At 38.3% G+C, this 23,565-nt stretch overlaps 1 protein-coding gene across 4 annotated transcripts in view; it reads right to left on the reverse strand.

The window, feature by feature from the left end:
• Window positions 1-23,565, reverse strand: part of nvd (cholesterol 7-desaturase nvd) — a 74,476-nt gene that overhangs the window by 49,416 nt on the left and 1,495 nt on the right. Inside the window, exon 1 of one of the 4 annotated variants that reach the window (XM_032440793.2) lies at window positions 21,719-21,992. The exons of 1 other annotated variant lie outside the window; for it this stretch is intronic. In XM_032440793.2, coding sequence (XP_032296684.1) covers window positions 21,719-21,985 — 267 coding nt within the window. In that variant the 5' untranslated portion in view covers window positions 21,986-21,992. Of the gene's footprint in view, window positions 1-21,718; window positions 22,087-23,565 lie in introns of those variants that run through there. 2 more of the 4 variants (XM_032440794.2, XM_070210811.1) reach the window with 2 other exon arrangements.

Genomic DNA, 23,565 nt, shown 5'->3' on the forward strand with positions numbered 1-23,565 from the left:
CCCAAATTTTGGCCACCGCACATGATTGTTCACGAGTTCAAGCAAAACAGCGTAACCTGCCTATCATCCCTTCAGTCCCTTCAATACTGGGTACTATTTTTGCACCAAAAAAAACTAACCTCGTCTTCTGACCAAGGTTTTATTCATTATCAGAATGTCAGTGGTCTCATTTCAAAGCTTAAAAATCTTTTTATGGCCAGCAGTTCCTTCGATTCGGAAATAATAGCATTTTCAGAAAATTGGTTAAATTCAACCATATCTGAATTTGAGTTTTTTTCGAACAATTTGATTTTGCATAGAAAGGTGGTAGGGTATTAATTGCCGTCAAAGCCACATTCATTTTATATTACATGCTCTTATGTCCCTCTTTCTTCTAATTTTCAAGTTAATATGAAACATGTTACTTGTATAAAAGAAGTTTCTTTACATGTGCGGGATAATGACCTATTAATGGTGTTGGATGATTTTAATTTGTCGATTATCTCTTGGTCATTATTAACTGCCAAAATTATCTAGTGCCCTCAGCACAGCATGACTAGACCTTTCCTTGTTTCAAATAAGTTAAATTTCCTATCATTTGAATAGAACTCTTGATCTGGTATTTGTTAAATACCACCTTATTGCTAATGTGTCCAGGTACCCTTCTTTATCACTTGCTAAAGATGTATATCATCCTACTTTAGAGGTCGCAATGTTCAATTGCAGTCCTCTCGTTTTACTTTTATCAACTACCTATAAGGCCCGGCTGTTGCTTTCGCAAAGGAAAGTATTCCTTACTTAATCAACGTAATCATGCAATCGATTGGTTCTTTTTATATGAATATTTTCCATTAATTTTTTTATAGTAACCTGGACTTAGATAATTGTCTTCCTAATACAATACCCCCAATTGCTTTTTCAAAACCTTGGTTCACTCCCAGACAATTAAACCTACAAAATATCAAATCTAAATATTTTAAAAAGTTTAAAAGGTCAGGTCTTGTTTGGCCAAATATTCCAAAGCCAAGTCGAACTTCTATCTCAGTGCTATGTAATTTATCTTTCTCTCTGCAAAAGGAATTTCCCAAAACCTGAGACAGTTTAATAATTTTGTAAACTTGTAGCGTAAATATTCAAGTTTGCCATCTTCTTTTTCTCTCTTTTTCTTTCTTTGGAAAGAATTTAATATCTACTTCTCTACAAGAAAGGTGGGAAGTCTGATACGCAAACACTTCGAATTTGCAGCATTTCTGCAAATCTGTTGTCTCCCCTGTTCAACATGGATTCGTAAAGAATCGGTCAACTACGACCAATCTGTTAGAATTTCCTTCCTTGGTAAATTATGCTTTCTTTGGAAAATGCAAACTGTTGTCATTTACACTGACTTCAGTAAGGCGTTTGACTCTGTGCACCATGACATTTTACTTTTTTAACTTGACCGAATAGGTTTCCTTCCGTCTCTTTTGCTTTGGATTATTTCTTATTTAAAAGGTAGGAACCAATGAGTAATGCTGAAGCTGACTTCCTCTAAACGGGTTCATGTTACTTCTGGTGTTCCTCAAGGTAGTCACATTGAACCTTTACTCTTTACTCTTCTTATAAATGATCTCCACTCTTTTATATTAAATGCCCGTGTACTCATGTATGCGGACGATGTCACTTTTTCTATCCCAGCCGACCAACACGCGAGCCTGCTAACAGATGACTTCGCATGTGAGTAGAAAACGAGTGGGATATATTTTTATCGCAAAACACTCGCACACGAGCAGTGAGATCCTTGCGATAAAAATGCGTGCACAGTAGAGAAAATGGTGTGTTGTTTCAAATGTTAATCGTGCTCAGAGAGTGCAAAATTGTCATGAGAGCGAGAGAGTAAAAACGACGTGGCATTCGGATGCTGTGTTGTTTTTGTTGCTTTATCCCACTCAGACCGTTTTCTGGGGGCTAAAAAATTCCCTTGTTATCTTTTCTATTGTCCGCCGAAGCGAGCAGACACGTGGTCAAAAAGTTATAGGTGATTTGTTGGAATTTGCATTTATATAGAGAGGTATATAATCAATAAGTGTAAATTAATAACTAAACTATTCCCTTTCAGAGTATAATTAAATAAAAATAAAAGAAATTAAAATACATTAGGTTTTGTTTTAAATAGTTGTAAATAAAATTATTTTATATTATGTATTAACTTTTTTATAATTATAAAATTGCTTTAAAAATGCCTTTTAATTTTAAGTTAAATTAAATGTTATTTATTTTTAAAATACAACTTGAATTAAAATGAATATTAAAAAAAAAAAAACAGCAACAAACATTTTTATGGGAACAAAATGGGCATGGAACAAATAAAATTTCGCAAATCATATTTCATGAGAGCCTTTTACGATATCTTTTTAGAGATTTCTTTAAAATATCACAAAACGGTCGCTATTCGTATTTCTTGCGACAGACGTCAATAAAACTTTGACAGCCACAAACTGAACGACATATGATTCATATTGCTATCGTTTCCCGATGTATTGGTGAGAGTTTTGTAGGGTAAAGTCTCGCATTTGACCAGTTTGCGATATCATTTGAGACAGTTTGGTCCGCTGGGATCATAAACTAATCCCCTGCATCATTCTCGTTTACAAGACGATTTGAACGCTATGCAACTTTGGTGTTCAGCCAATCACTTGCATCTAAATTGTTCAAAGTGTATGTGTATGACCTTTAATCGCACTACACCTTATCTTGTCAGCTTTACAAATGGCAATATTCCATTGCAACGTATACTAACAGTTAAGGATCTAGGCGTATTTTTTGATTCTAAGCTCTGTTTCAATCTTCGCATAAATACCATGGTTAATGAGGTAAAAGGTGTACTTGGATTCATTAAACGATGGTCTAAAGAGTTTAACGATCCTGTTATAACAAAACTTCTGCACATCTCTCTTGCTCGCCCTATCCTTGAATACTGCTTTTGCATCTGGTCACAGCAGTATAACAATAGCCAGGATCGTATTGAAAATTGAATAATAAATTGGGATATTAATCTTCGGTTGCCATCTTACTCCAGCAGACTGCTTCTTGTTAATCTTCCGTCGTTAGCCGTAGGACAATACTCGGTGTTGTCGTTCTGCATAAGTTGATTGTTGGCGATATAGATTTTTCCTGTTCTGTTTACGGCGGCTTAAATGCTCCGTTCCGTCCAGACCAACCAGACGTTATCGCCCCTTATTCCTATCTACGTGCACGACAGACTACGCTATGCTTAATCCTTTTCGCGTGCTATGTAAAAATTACAATAGTATGCATCACGCTTTCTCTATCGAATTCTTTCTACCCCTAACAAAATCTTTGCTTTTAGGATACCTTCGGGAATTCACTGACCATTCCCAACTATGAGTAGGGGCATAGCTTGCCTGTCTGCCTATTAACCCCCCCCCCTTCGCTGAAAAGGTATCCTATACCCATAATCTTAAGAATTAGCACTCATGAGTAGGGGCATAGCTTGCCTGTCTGCCTATTAACCCCCCCCCCCCCCCCCCCCCCCCTTCGCTGAAAAGGTATCCTATACCCATAATCTTAAGAATTAGCACTCATGATTCGGAATTTTTTCGTAGTCCCGCCCTTTTGTGTTTTTATTTGACATTATTGCTAGACCCCTGACAGAACTATGGAAGAAGAGCGGTCTTTTCTCTATTAACAACGAGGAACTAGAGGACTTTAACGCTCTTAAGTCAGCATGAACAATTCCTCCTTATTAGTACGCGGAAAATGCCTAGTATGCTACTCTTTGTAGTAGATCAAAAAGGACACATTTTAAATGAGCTTACCGAATAGTTTGAGACATGGATCAATAGCAGCGAGCAGCGAGATTTGGGGTCTATGAGAAAGATGGCAGGTGAAAATATTGCGCAAATCAGAAATGAGGACATGTATAAGGAAAAAACAGAGTTCGTATAGAGTAGCCGATTATGTTGCAATTCGTAATATGGATACAACGCGTGGTGTTAATATAAAGTTTGCTCCGCAATATCGTAGTCTATATAAGTTCAGTGCTTGAAAATGATCGTTACGAAGTACTGGACATTAACAACTCCCAAAAGACTAAATTACCATATCGGAGGGTCTTAAAGCCTGCACCCCTCAAACCATGGCCTAGTTTTATCCGCTAGTACGTAAATCGGAGTCGATTAATATTGTCAGGTAGGCCGAACACCAAAATTTGAGCGGTTGAGCTGGATGGACATTTGAAAAGAGTAAGGGAAGAGATTTTAATGATTGAAAACCAAAAATAAGAAATGCAAATGGGAAGCGCCGTCTGGCTCTTCGGTTCTCTGGGTGCAGTCCCATCCCTGACTCGCAATCCGCACAACCGATATCAACAAAGCTACATGTCGGTAGCAGACCAACACAATACTATCCAAAACGAACCATGAAGCGATATCATAAAACAGCCGGAGCCAGTTACAAATGAAAAACACTACCAGTTGTGACAGCAAGTGATGTAAATTACAAAGGTAAGTTGTTCAATATAAATTATCCGAAAAAGACGTATTGATCCACTTTGCTTCTTCAGATCCACTTGATCCACTTTGCTTCTTCAGAAGCACTTTCTTAAAACAAACAGCAATCTTATTTCTTACTGCATTTATCATTTAGCCATTTACAATCTCATGCGAGTGGACCTTTCATTAACTTCTGGCCTTAAGGAACTTTCTTTGCAAATTTGGCGTTAAATGCTTTCACAAATTCGGTCAGCACCTGAGCAATCGGGCTTTAGCGTTGTACTGCCAATAACTTCTTTCGTAGGCCTGGTGACGTTGGCTTGGACTCCCTTCCAGAGACCTCAACCAACGATCCAATTTGTAGCATGCCCCCTGTTTGTGTAGCATTGCGTCTGACATCTCTATTTCTGGTAGGTAGAGGACCAAGTCCTGGTGATCTGGCTCTGGACAAGCCTGGATCGCCGACGACTCGGAGCGATTAACTCGCTTGCATTGCTTTGTGGTGCATAGATTGCAGTGCGCATGTGCGAGATGCCGAAAGAGATCATGTTTTGGAGTGGATAGCCTCGGGTACACCTAACTTATAGAAAACCTCGCTGACCTAAAAATCCACTGCGCTAAGAGCCGTAGCCTCCCGCAACACTTTCAAGAAAGTTAATTTAAAAAATGGTCGAATGGTCGTCCACGAAGATCCAAACATTCAAGGAAGTAAATATACAGTTTTTAGAAAGTATCGCTCGGTCACAACCTCTTTCCATACATCCACTTTCATGCGGAAGCTCGGTGCCTTGACTTCCATGCATATCATGCACTGTCTTAAGCAATCCCTTACTTAACTAGCCATGCCAGTCCAGTAAAACTGTCGACGTAAGGTTTCGAGCATTTTCACGACACCCTCATGACCAGTCGTCTCATCAACATGAGTCTTCGCTATAAAGCCGGCTGTCAACGAGCTTGGCACCCTCAACTTCCACACGGTGCCTTCTAACTCATCTTCCAAGTGGACGAAACTCATGCGCTTAAGAAGCAAATCCCTCTCGACCTTCAGGTCTGGTAGTTTGTCCTGATTCGAACGTACTTGTTCCAGATTCGCAAACTCGAAAAGATCTTGAACTTTTCCCACTGCTACGATACTGCGCGATAGAGTGTCGGCTACCACGTTGTCACTGCCTTTACGTTGCTTGATGGTAAAGTCATAGCCTTGCGGATGCAACTCTCCCGCTTAGGTGCTTCACAGACATCAGCCATTATAAGATGGCGTGAACAGTGATACATGTGAAAGGCATCCCTTCTATATAGGGTCTGAACATATTTATGGCCAGTAAGCACTCCTCTTCAGCTACGGAATAGTTCCGCTGATGTTTGTGCAACTTGGCTGAAAACAAGAGTATGGGTCGTTCCTGATCCTCAATATCTTTTTGAAACAATACCGGTCCCACACCGAACTGAGACGGGGCGGCCATGGACTTGAAATCTTGCATAATCGCCGGTACCACCTTGCTATACCCAACAATGGGGTCCATTCGAAACGTGCCACCACCAATAATGAATCGTAGATATTTAAATGCTTTGAAGCAGTCCGATTGAGAGGTTCGCTTAAATATTTGACCACTTATAGATATTTCAAGTGCGTTATGAATCCTGGAGAAATAACTAATAAATCGTTTAAGTACACAAAGACGGTGGACCGTAACTGGTTGAAAATAACCTTGACCATCAGACGAACCAGACTTTAAGCTGCATTGCATAAACCAAAATGCATGATCCGAAACTCGTTTAATAGCCTACCAGATGCGGCAAATGCCGAATAGGGCTTGCTTTTGTCGTCTAGTTGTCGTCTGCCAATAAGCGAACTTCAGATATGTAGTGAGCCTGGTCTATTCTTGAGAGGATGTCTTCTATACAGGTTAGTGAATACGCATTTTTCACCGTCAAATTGTTAAGCTTGGGTGAATTAATTTTCCCCAGACTTCGTACTGCTATTCTGCGCTTACTCCATGGACTGTTATACTCTTCTGTAACCCATAAGCTCCAAGTCTATCCTTTCTTTCCTAGACAACTCCCATGAAGCCGGCTAACATTCGTAATTTTCCTCTTCTTCCCTTGGTGTTCCGTGGAGATTAGTATCTTGGTGCCCAAAATGTTAATGGCCAGGTTAAATGCTCGTCAAAAATCATTCCCAAAATATTCTCGCTGCTTAATGTACGGGCAGTATAAAAAATAACGTTTTGTACGAAATTGAGAGTTCTACCCTACCCATGATCTATTTATCCTCGCCTCTAGCGGTTGTGACTAGCAAAACGTAAGGTTGCACCGTAACCCCTAATTTTTCTACCAATTCTCGACGTCCTTTTCGTAACATACTGACTGAGGCTCCTGTGTCTAACAAACCATTCATTTGGATCCCAGCGACCTCCACTTCGGCAAATATGCGAAGCTCTAGGCTATTCTCCCGCTTTACAGCTTCAATGACCTGGCGCCTCGTCATCCTAAGTCTACGGAAGCGTGCCCTAGCCTTCGCCACTCTTCGGGTGGCCAGCGTTATCCCATCCAGCTGTCGCTCATCAAAAATTTTATTTTGAGCCGACATGTATGACCGAACACGTGCTCCATATGGTAGTCCCCTTCATGTTCCTCCTTTGCTCATCTCCCTTTAAATAGTCTTATTCTGGTCCTAAGGTATATAACCGACTCCTTTTCACTGACTATTGCCTTTGGGAGGTGCTCTTCTGCTGCTTCCCTGCGTCTCCATTCCCGAACGCGTCTGTTCCACCATTATGGCGCTCCCTCTGGGTTTCCCGGACAATTTTCGCATTATGAGCAGAATGAGTCCGGCTTTCCGCACCTATATTTTCCGCTCCTTAGATTGGCCGTCTCTAAAGACATGGTCGAACTACCTGCACACTAGCCGGAAAAGTGTCTTCCCTCGCACGAAAGCCTCCTTCAGATCTCTAGGCGGGGATTTCGCACGATGAGATGTTATCTCCACCTCGTGGACCGTTGGCTTTGCTCCTTGCGCGCAACGCGACGGCTGCAGGTAACCACTTCGGAACTGCCGGCGCAGTTCATCCACGGTGAGTACATCCATAGCATAGATATATTTTGACAGACTCTCCTTCAAAGCACCCTTTCTAATATTAACATCATGTTCCGTCTTATATCCCTGGAATCTGTTTAAGTGGGCAGGCCGTGGTTGCATCAAGATATCGACCCCAGAATGCCGCACGTGTATCTAGTACCACTCCAGTAAAAAACCGCGCAAGACCTCTTTTCACGGGCATCAGGGCATTCACGGGCCTCTGCAAGAACTCCAGCCAAAACACGAAGTCCTCGACAGAATTCATGGCGTCCTCACCATAAAAATTTAACGGTTCAGCACTCGAGTTTCAGGTACGCAGCTTCACGTTCGTTGGCATACGCTGCCTCCGGCTGGAAGTCATCCGCTCTCAGGTCCTCTACTTGTAAATGGCGATTATTCGGATTAGGCAAGTTCCTCGCCTGACCAACTGCATCGCATAATGGGCTGCAGGATGAGTACTCCGCTCCTCGCGCGCCCGCGCTGTCTCGCGCTGTTAGTCTCTTCAGCGTGGTCCCTGATGGCTAAGGCACCTCAATGATGTCCTTCATCAGATACGTGTGTTGAACTATCGCAACTTTCAGTGCCGATGTCAACACTGAGTCGTTCGTCGGTTTTGGGAACTCCAGGTTCCGTGCAGGTCTATCTTGTTGCGCCAATTGCTTCTACAAGTCTACCAAATGACCCGGGATGTGTCGTTCAGCAAATTCTCGGAAATTCATTGGCGTTCCCACAAGACCTCCTGCGGAATGTGGCGGTGGAAGTGACAACGCTTCGTCGGCTTCAGAACCCCAATCAGACACCTGTTCCTCAGCCATACTAATCCCTTCTGAAAACTGTACCCCTCTCTTCTATTAACCCTAATACAAAAAAAAAAATCACAAAAAATTCCCCTTTAAATAAATTAATTAATAAACACCCGATAACAAATCTTAATAATAATTAATAATAACTAAATACACATCGACCACAAAAATAACTCACAAAAATAATGTGTTTGTTTCTTTTCCTAATCAATTTTAATTAACATGGGGGAGAGAAGACAAGTCCCAACGCAGGCTAATCTGGACAGTGGACAACATTAAGCATTCGTCAAATGCTCAGTTAATCATTTTGACTGACGAACGACATTGAAAGAACGCTACCTTGGCTTCTGTCACAATTTTGGGCACTCTTAGGGCATGCTGCGACACAGGTGCGGCGCAGGATCGAATCTATATCGTCATGGGTCGCCTGGCTCCGAAGCTTATATATTTACGGCCAGCAAACGCCAAACGTAAACACAGAGTGAGACAAAACAAATAGTAAACAACAAACTCTAACAACCTCTACCCTAATATTGCAGGTTAGTTTGTCATTGCGGCTACCACCGGGCTACGAAGAACGGTCGCGAACGCTTCGCCAACATGCGAACGTGACTTACCGCATCAACCACTACAAGAAAAACTTCTCATTCTAATGATCTTCCTGACTCCATCGTGGTTCTCCACTTCACGCTGCACGATTATGGGCCAGCAACATGTGCCACATTAGACATCAGCGGTGTAGATCCTAAAGCCATAGGAGTCATTTGTACCTTCATTAATATATATATTTTTTTTTATTTCCACACCAACTTCAAAGAAGCCGAGTGCTTCTTCAACTTGGGCGCCATATTTCTCGGTAGGCCGCGCCGTCTGGCTCATTGATTCTCTGGGTGTAATCCCATGACCCACAGTTTGCACAACCGATATCAACAAAGCTACATGTCGGTAGCAGCCCAACACAATACTAACCAAAAGGAACCAAAAAGCGATATCATAAAACAGCTGGAACCAGTTACAAATGAAAAACACTAACACCTGTGACAACAAGAGATGTAAATTACATAGGTAAGTTGTTCAATATAAATAAACCGAAAAAAACACTATTGATTCACTTTGCTTCCCCATTCGGGTCCCGGTTCCGGACCCAGGGTACCCGCTCTACCATGAGACAATTACCTACTCGTCTATCCCAATTTGGCCACGAGAAGGCCTGCATTAGCCCGTGTCAGCTGTTATGCCCACTCTACCAGTCAATTTATATTTAGTCGGACATTCTTTTCTTTAGTATCTTCGTATTTTTTCTAATTTTTTACTGGATTTATCTGTTAGCCATTTACAATCTCATGCGAGCGAACCTTTCATTAACTTTCCTTTATCAGGTGTTTATTATCTTATAAAACACTCCGTTATTAACGTTCTTATGCACTTGTAAATTTCTTCACCAGGTGCCTATAATTGTTGCATATACTTATGATTATGGACAATGTGTATTAATTTCGAAAAAATGCAATTCTTGTCACACACAGAAAAAGGATGTCACCGAAAGCTAATGCCAATCGCCGTTGGGAAAAACGTGGAAGAACAAATATTATTAATGTTAAATTTAGCGATTGGCTGCCAACACATATATATATATATATATATATACTAGCGGATATAGCCCGGCCTTGCCCGTGACACGTATAAAATAAATGTTCTCAAAAAGCTTTGAAATCGATAAATAAACAACTTTCATACAAATGTTTTTCGCCAATTTACCACGGATGCGGGTGGAATTTCACAATTCGTTAAAACACGTATTCATTCAGTTTTTATGTATAGCTTTAAAAATAATTTTGAAGCAAATCGAAAAAATTAAGACATCACCAAAAAATCCTGGAATTGCACATTTTGCCGAGGGTGCTTTAATGATTTTTCATATAGATCCTTGAAAATGAATTTGAGCGCAACACGTCATCCACCAAATCCTTGACCCCCATTTTCGAGACCGCGTATTAATGTGCACCTTCACACTTCATCACATAAGGTAACTGCAGTGAAAATTTCAGATTCGTAGCTCTCAGGGTTTGGGCTGTGCGTTGATCACCAATTAGTCCGTCAGTCTACACAAACAGTTTAATATATAGAAACATTTATGTGTGTGTGTATATGTGTATGTGTATGTGTATATATATGTGTATTATATATATTTATATGTTATATATATTTATATAATATTTATATGAATTCAATCGCTTAATTAATCTTAGCTTAGTGCTCTCTGGCGTGCTAAGGGCGATGGATTGTATATGTATATGTATAGAACGTGTGGATTCGTGTTTTTAATTTTATTTTCCTAGATGGCACGCGAATGGTGTTTGGAGCAGCTCCCTCCCGTTACAAGATTAGTTGCTAGTTTTACCAAGTGAAATACGCAATAGAGAAATATGACTTAATTTGATATCAGCAGCACATCCTCTCTGGGGGAGGACAGTGTTAGGAATGGACTCACTTGACTACCGCCACGCTTTCCAACATTGGTCGATCTATTCTGGCCCGACAAAGAGAATTAACAATCGCGCTACTCGATGATAGTTTTTTGGGATATGGGTATATAGTGACATATTCACAACAACAGAGCTTTGATTACACAGATCTCCAATTATTATTTAACTTTAAAATATAGCGTAAGTCAATTTTTGTCTTTAGTCTTAATCCAGATATTCAACGTAATAAACAGATAAAAATTAACTCTCGTAAAATAAATCCATTTTATTTTTTCAAAACTTATAACTACGTTATTGGCGCAGCAGGTAGGATACCGTTACATTTTGTGAAACGAAATAAATTAAAGTTCGTGAGTGATAGGTCAATTAAAGAGAGGCTTCTCCATTCAACTGTTATCTTCTTCGAGTATAACAATAATATCGAATTTATGTCAATTCGGAAATTCGCTACCCGCAAAAGAACTTAACGTGTCTGAACATTTCAAGCAACGTATAAATCCAAATTGGTCGATGTAACACAGTGAATTTCGGGACACATTAACCAAAAAGCTAAAATTTAAAAAATTGAGCGACCAGAAGGTTCTCATGCTGCTGCAATTCCAGCAATGATTAAATTAAACGACCAAAATTTACCCCAATTGCTTTAACAAATAACCCTGGGTCCATTTATTATAAGGATGAGTTCCTGATTCTACTCTACTCTACTCTACTCACAATCAACAACAACAATGAATCATATTCGGGAAAATTGAGCTCCAAATATCTGGAGGTACCCAGAATGCTGCAAAGCAACCAATGGTAACAACTCAGGGATGCTTTAATCTCCGAATACATGAGGCAAGCACCCGTGTATATAAAACCAATTATCTAGGTAATTTACCCACGTTTTGTAGTGAGGTAAAGGCTAAGATAATAATTATAACGGACAAAATATTATTATAAGGGAATTTGAATAATTCCTGATTGTACACCAACGCTATGAACAATACCTTTAAAAACTTAATACATAAAAATCTAGCAGATAGACTCTTTATGTCACTCGGAAGATACGACATATCCACTATTTCGAAATTGAAACAATATGGAGGGCTATTATGAGGAAAATGACTATAACAACAATAATAAACAAGTAAGAGGTTCCAGTCGGGAGCTCCTGACTAGGGGATACCCTGAACCCTCTTCTTCCAATATCAAATGCATATATATATTCTATTTTAGAAGCTAGGTGGTAAGTTTGGTGACTCTAGCTCTTATTATTTACCAAAATTGCCCAAAAAACGGGATATCGATATCGAATTTTATCGATTGCTTGGTAACGGAGTAAGTTATCGATTATCGGAAACAAACTCGATCTGCGATACACACGGACAGACAGACAGACGGACATGGCTAGATCGACTCGGCCATTGGTGCTGATCAAGAATATATACTTTATGGGATCGGAGATGCTTCCTTCTGCCTGTTACATAAATTTGGATTTTGCACAAATACAGTATACCCTTATACCCATTTTTAATGGGTTCAGGGTATAAAAAAAAATACTTTCCCCTTAGGGCTCCAACTCGCTACAGACCGCACCACTTGCTATGCTTCTACTCAGCAGCCACACCAAAAATTAAGTACTTATGACAAAAATAAGAGAACTAAAATTGCATTACAAAAATAATATAACAGCAATTATCATGCTGTTAGAATGCGATATAATGCTAAGTAGACGCGCATGAATGTGTGTGTGTACATGTATACAGAAATTCTAAAGTATTCGCTAACTGCCTCATCCAATTGCGCAGTTTCATATAATTTTGGTTTTTTCTTAGCCGATCTCTATGAAATTTTCAACAGTATATCTTATTGTACCATAGATTATTTGTGTATTCTGAAAGTGTCAACTGCATTTGAATTGTGGCTTAAATTCGTTGGCAATACAAGGTGGGATATTAATTTGATTTATAGCTCAGGGGTGGTAGCGGGGAGGTAGCGATAGGTATAAAATGAAAGATACTTGACATATATATGTCGGAGAGGAAATATTGTAGCATCTCGATAGGCATGAGACTTTAAGATGTGACCATGGGATGTGCTGGTAGATACTAGTTCTGGTAGAACGGGGACTCAGTTTGCGAACTGAGGCTTTGTGTGGCTTCGTATGCGTTGCTAGATCTTTTCTTTCTCTTGTGGTGGTCCTGTGTTTACAGCACGGCGTGAGGTGGTCACGTGTGTGTATTTAAGAGACAATAATGAGGAACAAAGCAACGAAGACTCGCTGCATCCGCCAGGACTGAGTACGGAACATCAGAATCCGAACGACCAAGCGACCAATAATGACGACTTGCAGGGAGATGACTTTAATTCTCCGACATCAGAAGTGGGATTCGGCCCTAACCAAACTTCTTCAAGGGATGTCTTCGCTTTATTAGAGCAGCAAACCCGGAATTTTCTGGAACTGGTTAAGAGGGTACAGATGCCGGCGTGCGAGTTACTACAGACTAGTGAGATTTGTTTGCCGTAATATATTCCGGACATCGTTGGGGTGGATGCCACGCAGTGGTGCGCTACGGTCGACATCATTTTACGAGCAAAACCGTTTAGTGACAGCGCTCTTATATAAGCGTTGAGTAACGCGTTGGAAGGCGCAGCGGCCCAGTGGTTATCACAAATATGCTACCCAGAAATTACTTGACAACAGTTCAGGCAATTGTTTGAGCAGCGATACAAGACATCGGAGCCGCCAGCCGCTGTTATTTTGAATCTCCTTAATCGTCGTCAAAGCAACGGTGAAAGCTTGCCTGTTTTTGCGAGTCGCCGTGTGACGTCACTGTGCACAAAATTGCGTTATCCTGAACAAATTTCCATCGCGCTGGTTCTTGGGCACATGCCTACACACAACGCATGTAAACAATCGACGTGAACTGCAAGCGGTGCTGCAAGTATTCTCAGCGCTAAAAGAGCGTCCTATTACATCAAACTGGGAACCAGAGACCACGCGTGCTTAAACTATGGAACTCAAATGTTATCAGTATGGAAAATCAGGTCAAAAAAAGCAAGACTGTAGATCTGGAATGAAATTCCAGGTTTCGGCAACAGAAAAGGAGTGGCGTTCAGGGCAGCCTCGTCATGGAAGGGCAAATGTAACTGGCTACAGATGTCAGGAGCCGGGACATATTGCCACTAATTGCAAAAAAAAGTGCAGAATACCGGATTGGGAGTAAGATCGGAAAAAAGAGTGGAGCTGTGCGCTATAGTGGAGCCTCAATCGAGTATGCTGGTCAATGGTGAGAGAGATTTCCGATTATATTTAATTCGGTAGCTGAGTGCTAATTAATTAAAGAAAGCGTTTCTAATAAGTTAGCGATATCTCGTTAAATGGAATAGGTAATGCCAATACTTACAGTACTGTACAAGTTGAATCAAACCTCATGATTGATGGTAATTCTTTGGTTGTTTTGTTTCATATAGTACCAGACGAATGTATGAAAAATAATATTGTAATTGGCAGAGAAATATTGGCTCAAGGATTTTAAGTGGAAGTTTCTTACGATAACTTTAAGATTGTTCAAACTAAAGTTGTAAACGTTTGTGAAATCGTTCAACCTACTAAATTTGATAACATTGAAACTGAAATGGTCGGAAATGAAAAAGAAATTTTAATATCACTACTTAAGCAAAATATAATCACTAGTGGCATTGGGCTAGCGTTATATTTTCGTCGAATCATTCCGAGGTTTCCACAACTGAGGAAGCCTTTATATTTTCCCACATTTGAAAAGAATAGTTTGATTGGCAGCCACAGGATGAAGAAATTCGCAGTAAAATCATCAGTGTATTAACAAACAAGTCTGTTTTAATTATTTTTGATCCCCAGCTTCCGATAGAACTGCATACAGACTCCAGTTCTATCGGGTAAGTGCTATCTCTTTGCACCACATAAACAAGCAACTAGCTGCTGTGAGTTCAGGTACACATCCTATGAATTGGAAACGCTGGCTGTCGTGTATGCTGTAAAACATTTTCGTCACTATCTACATGGGAGAAAATTTGTGATTTTTACTGACTGTAATTCAATCAAAGCTTCGAGAAATAAAGTCGAATTGTCTCCTAGGGCTTATGGTTGGTGGGAGTTTTTACAAACATTTGAATTCGAAATTGAATACAGCGAAGGTAAACGCATGGCACACGTGGACTTTCTTTCTAGGAATCCGGTGTGTCAAAAGAATAAATCAGTACCAAGTAAAATAGAAGAGAAGCGAATTGATCTAACAGAAATATCGGAAAACTGGTTACTGGTGGAATAAAAAAACGAACCAGATATATCAAAAATCTTAACTAAGTTGAAGAATACGATTTACCATTGGCATTAGTTGCCACTTATGAAATTAGATCAAATGTTATGTATAGAAAGATTCAGAGGAATTCAAGAACTTGTTGTTTACCGGTAGTTCCACTGCATTCCGCTGGTCAGTTATAAATCAGGTACATGAGTCTATCATGCATCTAGGTTGAGACAAAACGCTAGGCAAGGTGTACGATCATTACTGGTTTTCTGTTATGACAAAATATGTTCAAAGATTTGTGGGGTTGATTCCTATTATTGATACCGAAACTGAAATTGACAAGATTAAATGAAGGGAGTTGGCCGCTAAGAACATGGAAGAGGTCGCTAGATATGAGAAGACAAAATTTGATAAAAATATGACTAAGGTAATTAGGTTCTGTGTGGCTGACTTTGTGTTTCTTAAAAACAGTGTGAGACAGCAAACGAAATTAAATCTAAAGTTCAAAGGCCCTTTTTTGGTGGTCGAGCTATTGAACGGAGACACGTTTTAAAGTCTATACAGAACAATAGACGTTACAAGTATCCACACGAAAGTTTGCGGAAGTTACCGGATGTGCAAATTCCAGAAGAGCTTGATGTAAATTATAAAGAACAACGTCTGTTGGAAAAGTCTGTTGATAGTGTTCTTGAGGTCATGTGATTGACGATGGACGAGGGTTGCTTTAGAAATGTGTTTGATGAATTCGTGAAGCCAAGTGTTGGGCAATGGATGAGCAATATGGTTGATGAATTCGTGAAGCCAAGTATTGGTCGACGGACGAGCAATGTGGTTGATGAATTCGTGAAGCCAAGTGTTGGGCGATGGACGAACAATGTAGTTGATGAATTCGTGAAGCCAAGTGGTGACTTTAATTCTCCGACATATATGTATAATGTTCTAGAAGCAACATATGATATTTGGTGACTCTAGCTCTTGTTATTTTTCCAATTTGCACAATACAATATAACCTTTTTACCCATTTAAAATGGGTTCAGGGTATAATGATGAATATAATAAAGCATTTGACAAATTAAAATTATAAACTATGAACGACCCAATATCAACATGTCCTTAATAATAAGAAGTTTCAGGTAACAACCAAAGCAACTAATTTGCAATAGGAGCTGTGTTGTCACAAGGTGAAAAGCCAATTAGTTTTTGAAGTAGAACGTTAAACGATCGCGAATAAAATTATATTTCAATGGAAAAAGACCTTTTAGTAATAGTGTGGGCAATACAATATTTTCGCCCATATTTATATGGCAGACCAATTGACATTTTATGCGATCACAATCCAATTGTGTGGCTAAACATAATTAAGGAACACAACATGAAATTACAAAGAAATTTCCAATACAATACTAAGAAGGAAATTAAGCCACGTAACAGATGCTTTATCACGCATCAAAATTGAAGAAAATAAGCTAGGCGAACAAGATATTAACACATACGCTACAGCTTATAGCGCTGAAGAAGATAATGAAACTTTAATACATTGAACTATTTCAGAAGACAAATAGAAATGATTAGATTTGATACCGAGCAATATTTTAAAAATCGAATATTTAAACTTAAACATTGAAAAAGGTTAACAGATATTGAAAAAACGTTTTTGCAACAATTCAAGCGTTTTATACGTTGAATACGACTCAAATTAATATATTAATATAACAAGTATTTAAAGAAAGATATGAACCCTTAAACAACTCGAATATTACGAAAAAATATTAAACTGAAAGATATTAGGAGCTATGCAGAATTTAAAGAAATAATAGTAAGCAACCACAAGAAAATTTTACATCCAGGTATCGAAAAGATGATCAGCATTTTTTTAAGAAATAGTATGTTTCTTACCCAGACTAACACAATTTAATTCAAAATTCATAATTAACGAATATGAAGTTTGTAATCTAGCTAAGATTGATCACAGAAACACATCATAAGTATAAATTTAAAATTATATAAAGAATTAGATGGAAGGTAAAATATGACTCATCCACCTATTTAACAATATGGGAAAACCTACAACTCTGAAGACAGATAGGGACAGTGATTTTATGAGTTTAGCCTTGAAAGAATAAGTTGATATTCAAATACAAAAAGTAAAAATGGTGTAGCGGATGTAGAAAGACTACATAAGACAATAATGAAAAAATTCGTATTATAAATACTGACGATGACGAAGAAAATAGCCTCGTGAAAATTGAGATGTTTTATACAATTATAATCATAAGCTAGAAAAGAACTCCACTGGTAGAACTCCAGCCAACATTTTCATGTACGATGGTAGCCCCAATTATAATACCTAAAATATAAAAGTGACAAAAATAAAGAATCTTGATAAAAACTGAAATGCTTTCGAAATAAATACTGAGTTAAGGAAAGCACCCATAATGCACGGTAAATTACAAAACCACTGGGAAAATAGAGAAAGTTGACGAAGATCATTTAAAAGAGACTAATAGAGGTCGAATAATTAAACATTATAAAACAAATTATCAAAACAAATGAAATGAAGTAAGAGCAAATATTTACAAGCGGTCGCAATTTCAAAACAGGAACTTTATCTTTCATTTTTCTGTCATTAATGATGTCAACTATATTACCAGGAAGTAATAACCATTTTATAGATATCTACCCTATTTAATCCTTTATTTCAAATAACGGATACTTACTTTTTAAAATAGTCATGATAGACATACTATGAGCATCATTGTCTCACAATAAATTTAACAAAGACAGAAGACTCATATGACAAACTAATGTTACAGACAAACAAGTATAAAGACAGAATACAAATTCATTATTTAACAGAAAATTGCACAGAGAAATAAACGGTATCCGAATAGTATAGAGAAGTAAAAGAGGATTACCTACTTATTTGGAACTCTAGATAACAATGACAAAGAACTCGAAGAAAAATGAATTCAATAGCTCAAAATAGTATTCAAATAAACGAACTCAACCATGTAATTGAAGCAGTCAACCAAGGAATAGAAACAGTAAGCCAAGAAAGAGAAGAATTTAAACTACTGAAACTAAATTCATTCAACTTACAACACTAGATTAGGAATTTTTAATCCAAAATTATTAAAAAACGATTATCTCACACAGGTTAATTCCGAAAAGCTACTTAATATAAAAACATTTACTCGGCTTAAGTCCGATACGAATAAAATTTTGATTATATCACACTTTCCCACTTTCGTACATTTAAACAAAAGAAATAATTTTTGAAAATACTAAAGAAATGAAAACATTCCAAATTATAATATTCATATTTGTATCCATCATATAAATCATAATTTTGTATCTAGCATATAAGTTTAAAAATATACCCAAACGAATATTTATTAAGAAACTGAATATTATTGATCAGCAACCTGTACAACCCCCAATCAAACTTGAAATTTAAAGTGAACTAGAAAATTTAAGTATATTACCGAAAGTGTATCCAAGCATTAAAATAACATTTATTTTATACCAACCTTTTTATATACCCTACTCGCGTGAGGACACGCTTTATTTTTAGTAGGGAGTGACATATTCGCAGCAACAAAAAGTTGACCCACTGTTATTCTAACCAATAACCAAACAACATATCGACTGGACAATGAGAGTACGCAATGGGGCATCTCGTTTTGGCTTACTCAAACCTGAAATCATAAAAAAATGGTCGCGCTTCAGACGCGTCAAATAATCTGCCCATTCACACACATTTATCTATGTGTTTTTAGTTCCCGAAATACAGAAATCACAAAAACTTCAAATCTTGTACAAATTTCCGAGGGACAGGCAGGCAGGCAATCAACAGGCACACAAGCGCACTATTCATATACAAAATATGCAAGTATGCGTGAATATCGAGTCCAAAATATTTTAAATGCACAGATGGCAACGCTAAGGTTCCCTTACTAACAATAACAAGCTAAAATGCAATAGTTTTGCAACGACGTGGCAAGCCCATGCATTATTTCATATTACCACTAACCAAACAACATATAGACTGGACATCACATACAAACAGCGTTGTCACAAAAAGTACCGGAGGCATCTGGTCCAAAATCGCGAGTAAGGGAGTAAGATATACATATGATATATTTTTCAACCGCTTACTCTACAGGAAAGTGCTGGGCGCACTCGCTTCCATATGATTTGTGCGATAGAACGGCAACGCTGTTAACTTTTATCTCGCTCGCACTTACTCTCAGCTCTCAATGCTCTCTGTATGTTTAGGGATCGTTTCAATGTGCGTGTGTGTATTTGTCCGACGAGCAAAACTGCGCACAAATTCAATTTTTCCAAAATGCTGCGGCATTTCTACCCTTTTGAAGGCACGGCTAATATGAAATAGAGAAAGGGTTTGCCACGTCGATGCGAAATTCTTGCATTTTAGCTCGCTATCGTTGGTAAGGGTACCCAAGCGTTGCCATGTGTGCATTTAAAATATTTTGGACTCGCTTTTCACGCATACTTGCATATTTTGTTTATGAATAGAAGCATTTATGCTCTTGTGTGCCTGTTGCTTGCCTGCCTGCCTGTCCCCGATGCAAATTGTACAAGATTTTAGGATTTCTGATTTTGGACCTCTACACACAGACACACACATACAAATGTCTGTGAATGGGCTGATCATGGGCGCAAAAGAAAATACATTATTGCCACGCGTCTGACGCGCGCCCTTATTTTTTGAGATTTTGATGAATGAATGTTGAGCCCTTATTACCTGCAGCAGTTCGTTGGGTCAAATGGGTTAACTTTTGGCAAGCACCTGCATATGGGGGTCAAGTGACTGATCACCAAAATTATTAAAACCATAAATATATAATCGCTCTTTTTTTTTTTAATTTGGTATATTTTAATATTTTAAAGATTTTTATTAAATTTTACGCACCCATTTATAAAAATATCTCTGCCTCACGACAAACCCTTGATCAGCTCATTCACACACATTTGTGAGTGTGTATATGTGTGTGTGTAGAGGTCGAAATTCACAAATGCCAAAAACTTAAAATTTGGTCAAATTTGCATCGTGCAGGCAGGCAGGCAGCCAACACGCAAACAAACGCATTAATGTTTCCATCCATATAGAAAAGTGTATTAGTGTGCGTGGTTGGCCGACCCAAAAAATTATCATGCACACATGCCAGCGATCAGGTACCCTTACTCCTACAACAAGCATGGGAAATAGCAATTTTGCACATGAACAGGCCAAACCCTTTAATAATTTCACACAACTGCTTAATGAAAGAGTGTCCGTCAATTTTTGGTCTTTTCTTAAATTCTTCGACAAGCCGACGATGAATTACCCTTGCAGAAATACGACTTAGATATTTTTGTATTTTAAGCAAAATGGGTCCCTACAGTAAACAGAAAATAAATATAAATATTTAATTTAGGTCAATCAATTGTGTATTAAATAAAATTTGATCAAATTCTTCTCATCATGCCTGACTGGACAAAGAAGTACATGATAGAGCATTTTAATGTGAGTGCCTATTGCTACCCCACAGGCAGAAAAGGCACACAATTGAAGAAATAACCTCTGGCTCGCGACAAACGCCGCGATCTACTTGTGCGCACGTCCACACAACACAAACGTACATATGAATGTTTGAAGATCTCGGGGTTTCGTGGGAAGCTATGCAGGGAGAAAGAGATGGATGCAAGTGCACGAAGCAATGAGTGAGAGCGAGGCACATGCATACACATATATTTTTGGGCTGTAAGGATTTAAAAATGGCATGCATACATATATTAAGAAAACGCATCAGCCGCGACGCTGTGCGCTGAGCGAGATGCGGCTTCATACTGAACGTTCGGCTTTTGAGGCCGGCGTTCGGCTGCCACTCTCAGCAGTCTTACTCTGTCTGTGCACACTAAAATGGTCCCAGGTACCATTGGGGTCGCCTCGTTTCGATTTTTCTTGTTTCGATTAAAAGTGCCATTTGGTATGTCTATACATTGTATGGTTAGTGCTTCGTTGATATATCAGTTGTGTTTACGATACATTAGGGCGTGGCATATCGGAAATCGATATGGATACATACATAACATAGTAACTTTGGCTAGAAGAGCTCTTAGTAAGCTGTAAGCCGATATTAGTTGTTCCCCTTGACTTCAGTTATGTAAAAAGTATATAAAAGTATATGCTAAAGAAAAACTGGATTTTAATATCGGTTATTGATGCTATGCTGGAAGCGTTCTTTCATAAGAATAGACGGACAGACACTCGAACATGGCTTTGACGCCGAACATATGTGCATATATGTACAAACATACATATTTTCATACATTAAGGGCTCCGAATGGTTGCCTCTGCTTTTTAATAACATTTGCACAAAACCGTTTTTAATGGGTTTGGGATTCAACAACACTTTATTAAAACAAAATCATTTTTAACTGGGGATACCAAGTACACGAGTTTGCAGAAATATTTCTACACAAGCCAATCGACATTATTCAGAGAAAATATATGAAAAAATAAATATTGGAAGCGGAGAAACATAAAATTTAAATCCCAATGCATTAGTGAGTTTAATACATACATATGTATGTACATACATACCTTAGTTAAATTAATGGGTACACAAAAAACCCAGTAAAAAACAAATGTTAGCAAAATTGCTAAGCTGATCACAACAAAACTCTTTAAGTAAACGTGTGACATTATTATTAGGGATTGATCATAATTTTGCAGCGACTTCATTTTAAACAGAACTAATAAAAACTTGTGTTGCAGATAATTCATTTTTAAATGTTTGTTGCTTGTTGTTTTGCTTAAGCTTCTTTTCTGTCTGCCCTTAAATAAAAAACCAAATAATGAAATGCGCATAACGATGTTGTCCGAAAAGGTCGTTTGCAAGTATAATAAAAATTTACAAATACAATTGTAGAATTAAAATAAGTCTCTTTTCTGGGTAGCTGCAAAGGTAATACTCTAGAAAACATTTGTTATATTTAACGGGTCCTTTATAAGATTATTAAATGGAATGAACTTAAATTTGTGCAATTCTGCAGATAGCGGCCCTAAATATGTACATGTATGTATATGAATAATTATAAAACCAAGTAAGACATAAATACATATATTTGAAAGTCTCTACCAGTTTCGATCTTAAATTCTTTAAGTAAGGATTATGTATTTACCAATGCACAAAAGGATAAATATGTAAAGCAAGTAAGAGTCTCTATACAAGGGAGTGCCCGACTAGAGATTACCCAAATGCAGCTCGCACTACGCGCTCGTTCGCTTTAGTAAAAATAAAAAATATTACAAATGAATTTAAAAAACAAGTAAGATGTTCTAGTCGGGAGCTTCCGACTAGGAGACACGCCCTCTTTCCAATACCAAATGCAGCTCGCGCTACGCGCTCGTTTGCAGTAATAAAGATAAATTACAAAAAAAAAGTTCCCTGGCCGGGTTCGAACTCGCAACTAAAAGCTTTTCTTTCCGCCCTCTCTACTCAACAGCCACACAAATAATTGAGACTTATTGAGAAAAAATTAATTAAAATAGCAGCAACTATCGCAATTGCAATGCTGCTGATAGAATTCGAAGACACGCATGAATGTGGGTGTACATGTGTATAGAAATGAACGGAATTGTGCGCTTGCGGTTAGCACTTGCGCAGACAAAACACATAACTTTTGTGTATTTCTTAAACGATCTTACTATACCAAAGAATATTTGTGTATTCTCAAAAAGTCAATTGCATTTAAATTGTGGTTTAAATTGGTTGTCAATACAAGTTGGGCTATAAACTTGATTTATAGCTCTGTGGTCATAGCGGGGCGATGTCGATAGGTATAAAATAAAAGATACTTGATATATGTATAATATTCTAGAAGCAAAATATCATGTGTTAAAAAAATTCTATTTTTGATTTTTTTCGATTGCATTTAAACGGAGTAATTTATCAGTTATCGGAAACAGGCTCGATTTGCGCTTGGACTAGAAGCACCTACAACTAGCATTTCAAGTCTTTAGCGCTCATAAGTTCTGAGATCCTCCCGTTCATACATACGGACGGACGGACGCACAGACAGACGGGCATGGCTATATATATATATATACTTTATTGGGTTGGATATGCTTCCTCCTGCCTGTTACACACATTTTAGCCATTATATTGAGCAACATTTTTTTGTACGATGTATATATACAATTCTAGCGGGAACACCCCGGCAAGTTTTGTAGTACAAATTTTTTCATTCACTTCCCGGCTATGAATAATTAAAATCTGCCCGTACTAACTTGAGCACACTTTCCGTTCGTAACTTGTGCACTTTTATTTTCGGTCGTTCAATTTTATATGACTCAATACCACGATAGTAGTCCGGAGAAAAACTATCTACTAATATATATTGTTGGAAGTTCCCAACTAGGGGAACCCTGATCACTCTACTACCAAG

Source organism: Drosophila virilis, unplaced genomic scaffold (genome assembly GCF_030788295.1).
Source record: "Drosophila virilis strain 15010-1051.87 unplaced genomic scaffold, Dvir_AGI_RSII-ME tig00001170, whole genome shotgun sequence".
Lineage (NCBI taxonomy): Eukaryota > Metazoa > Arthropoda > Insecta > Diptera > Drosophilidae > Drosophila > Drosophila virilis.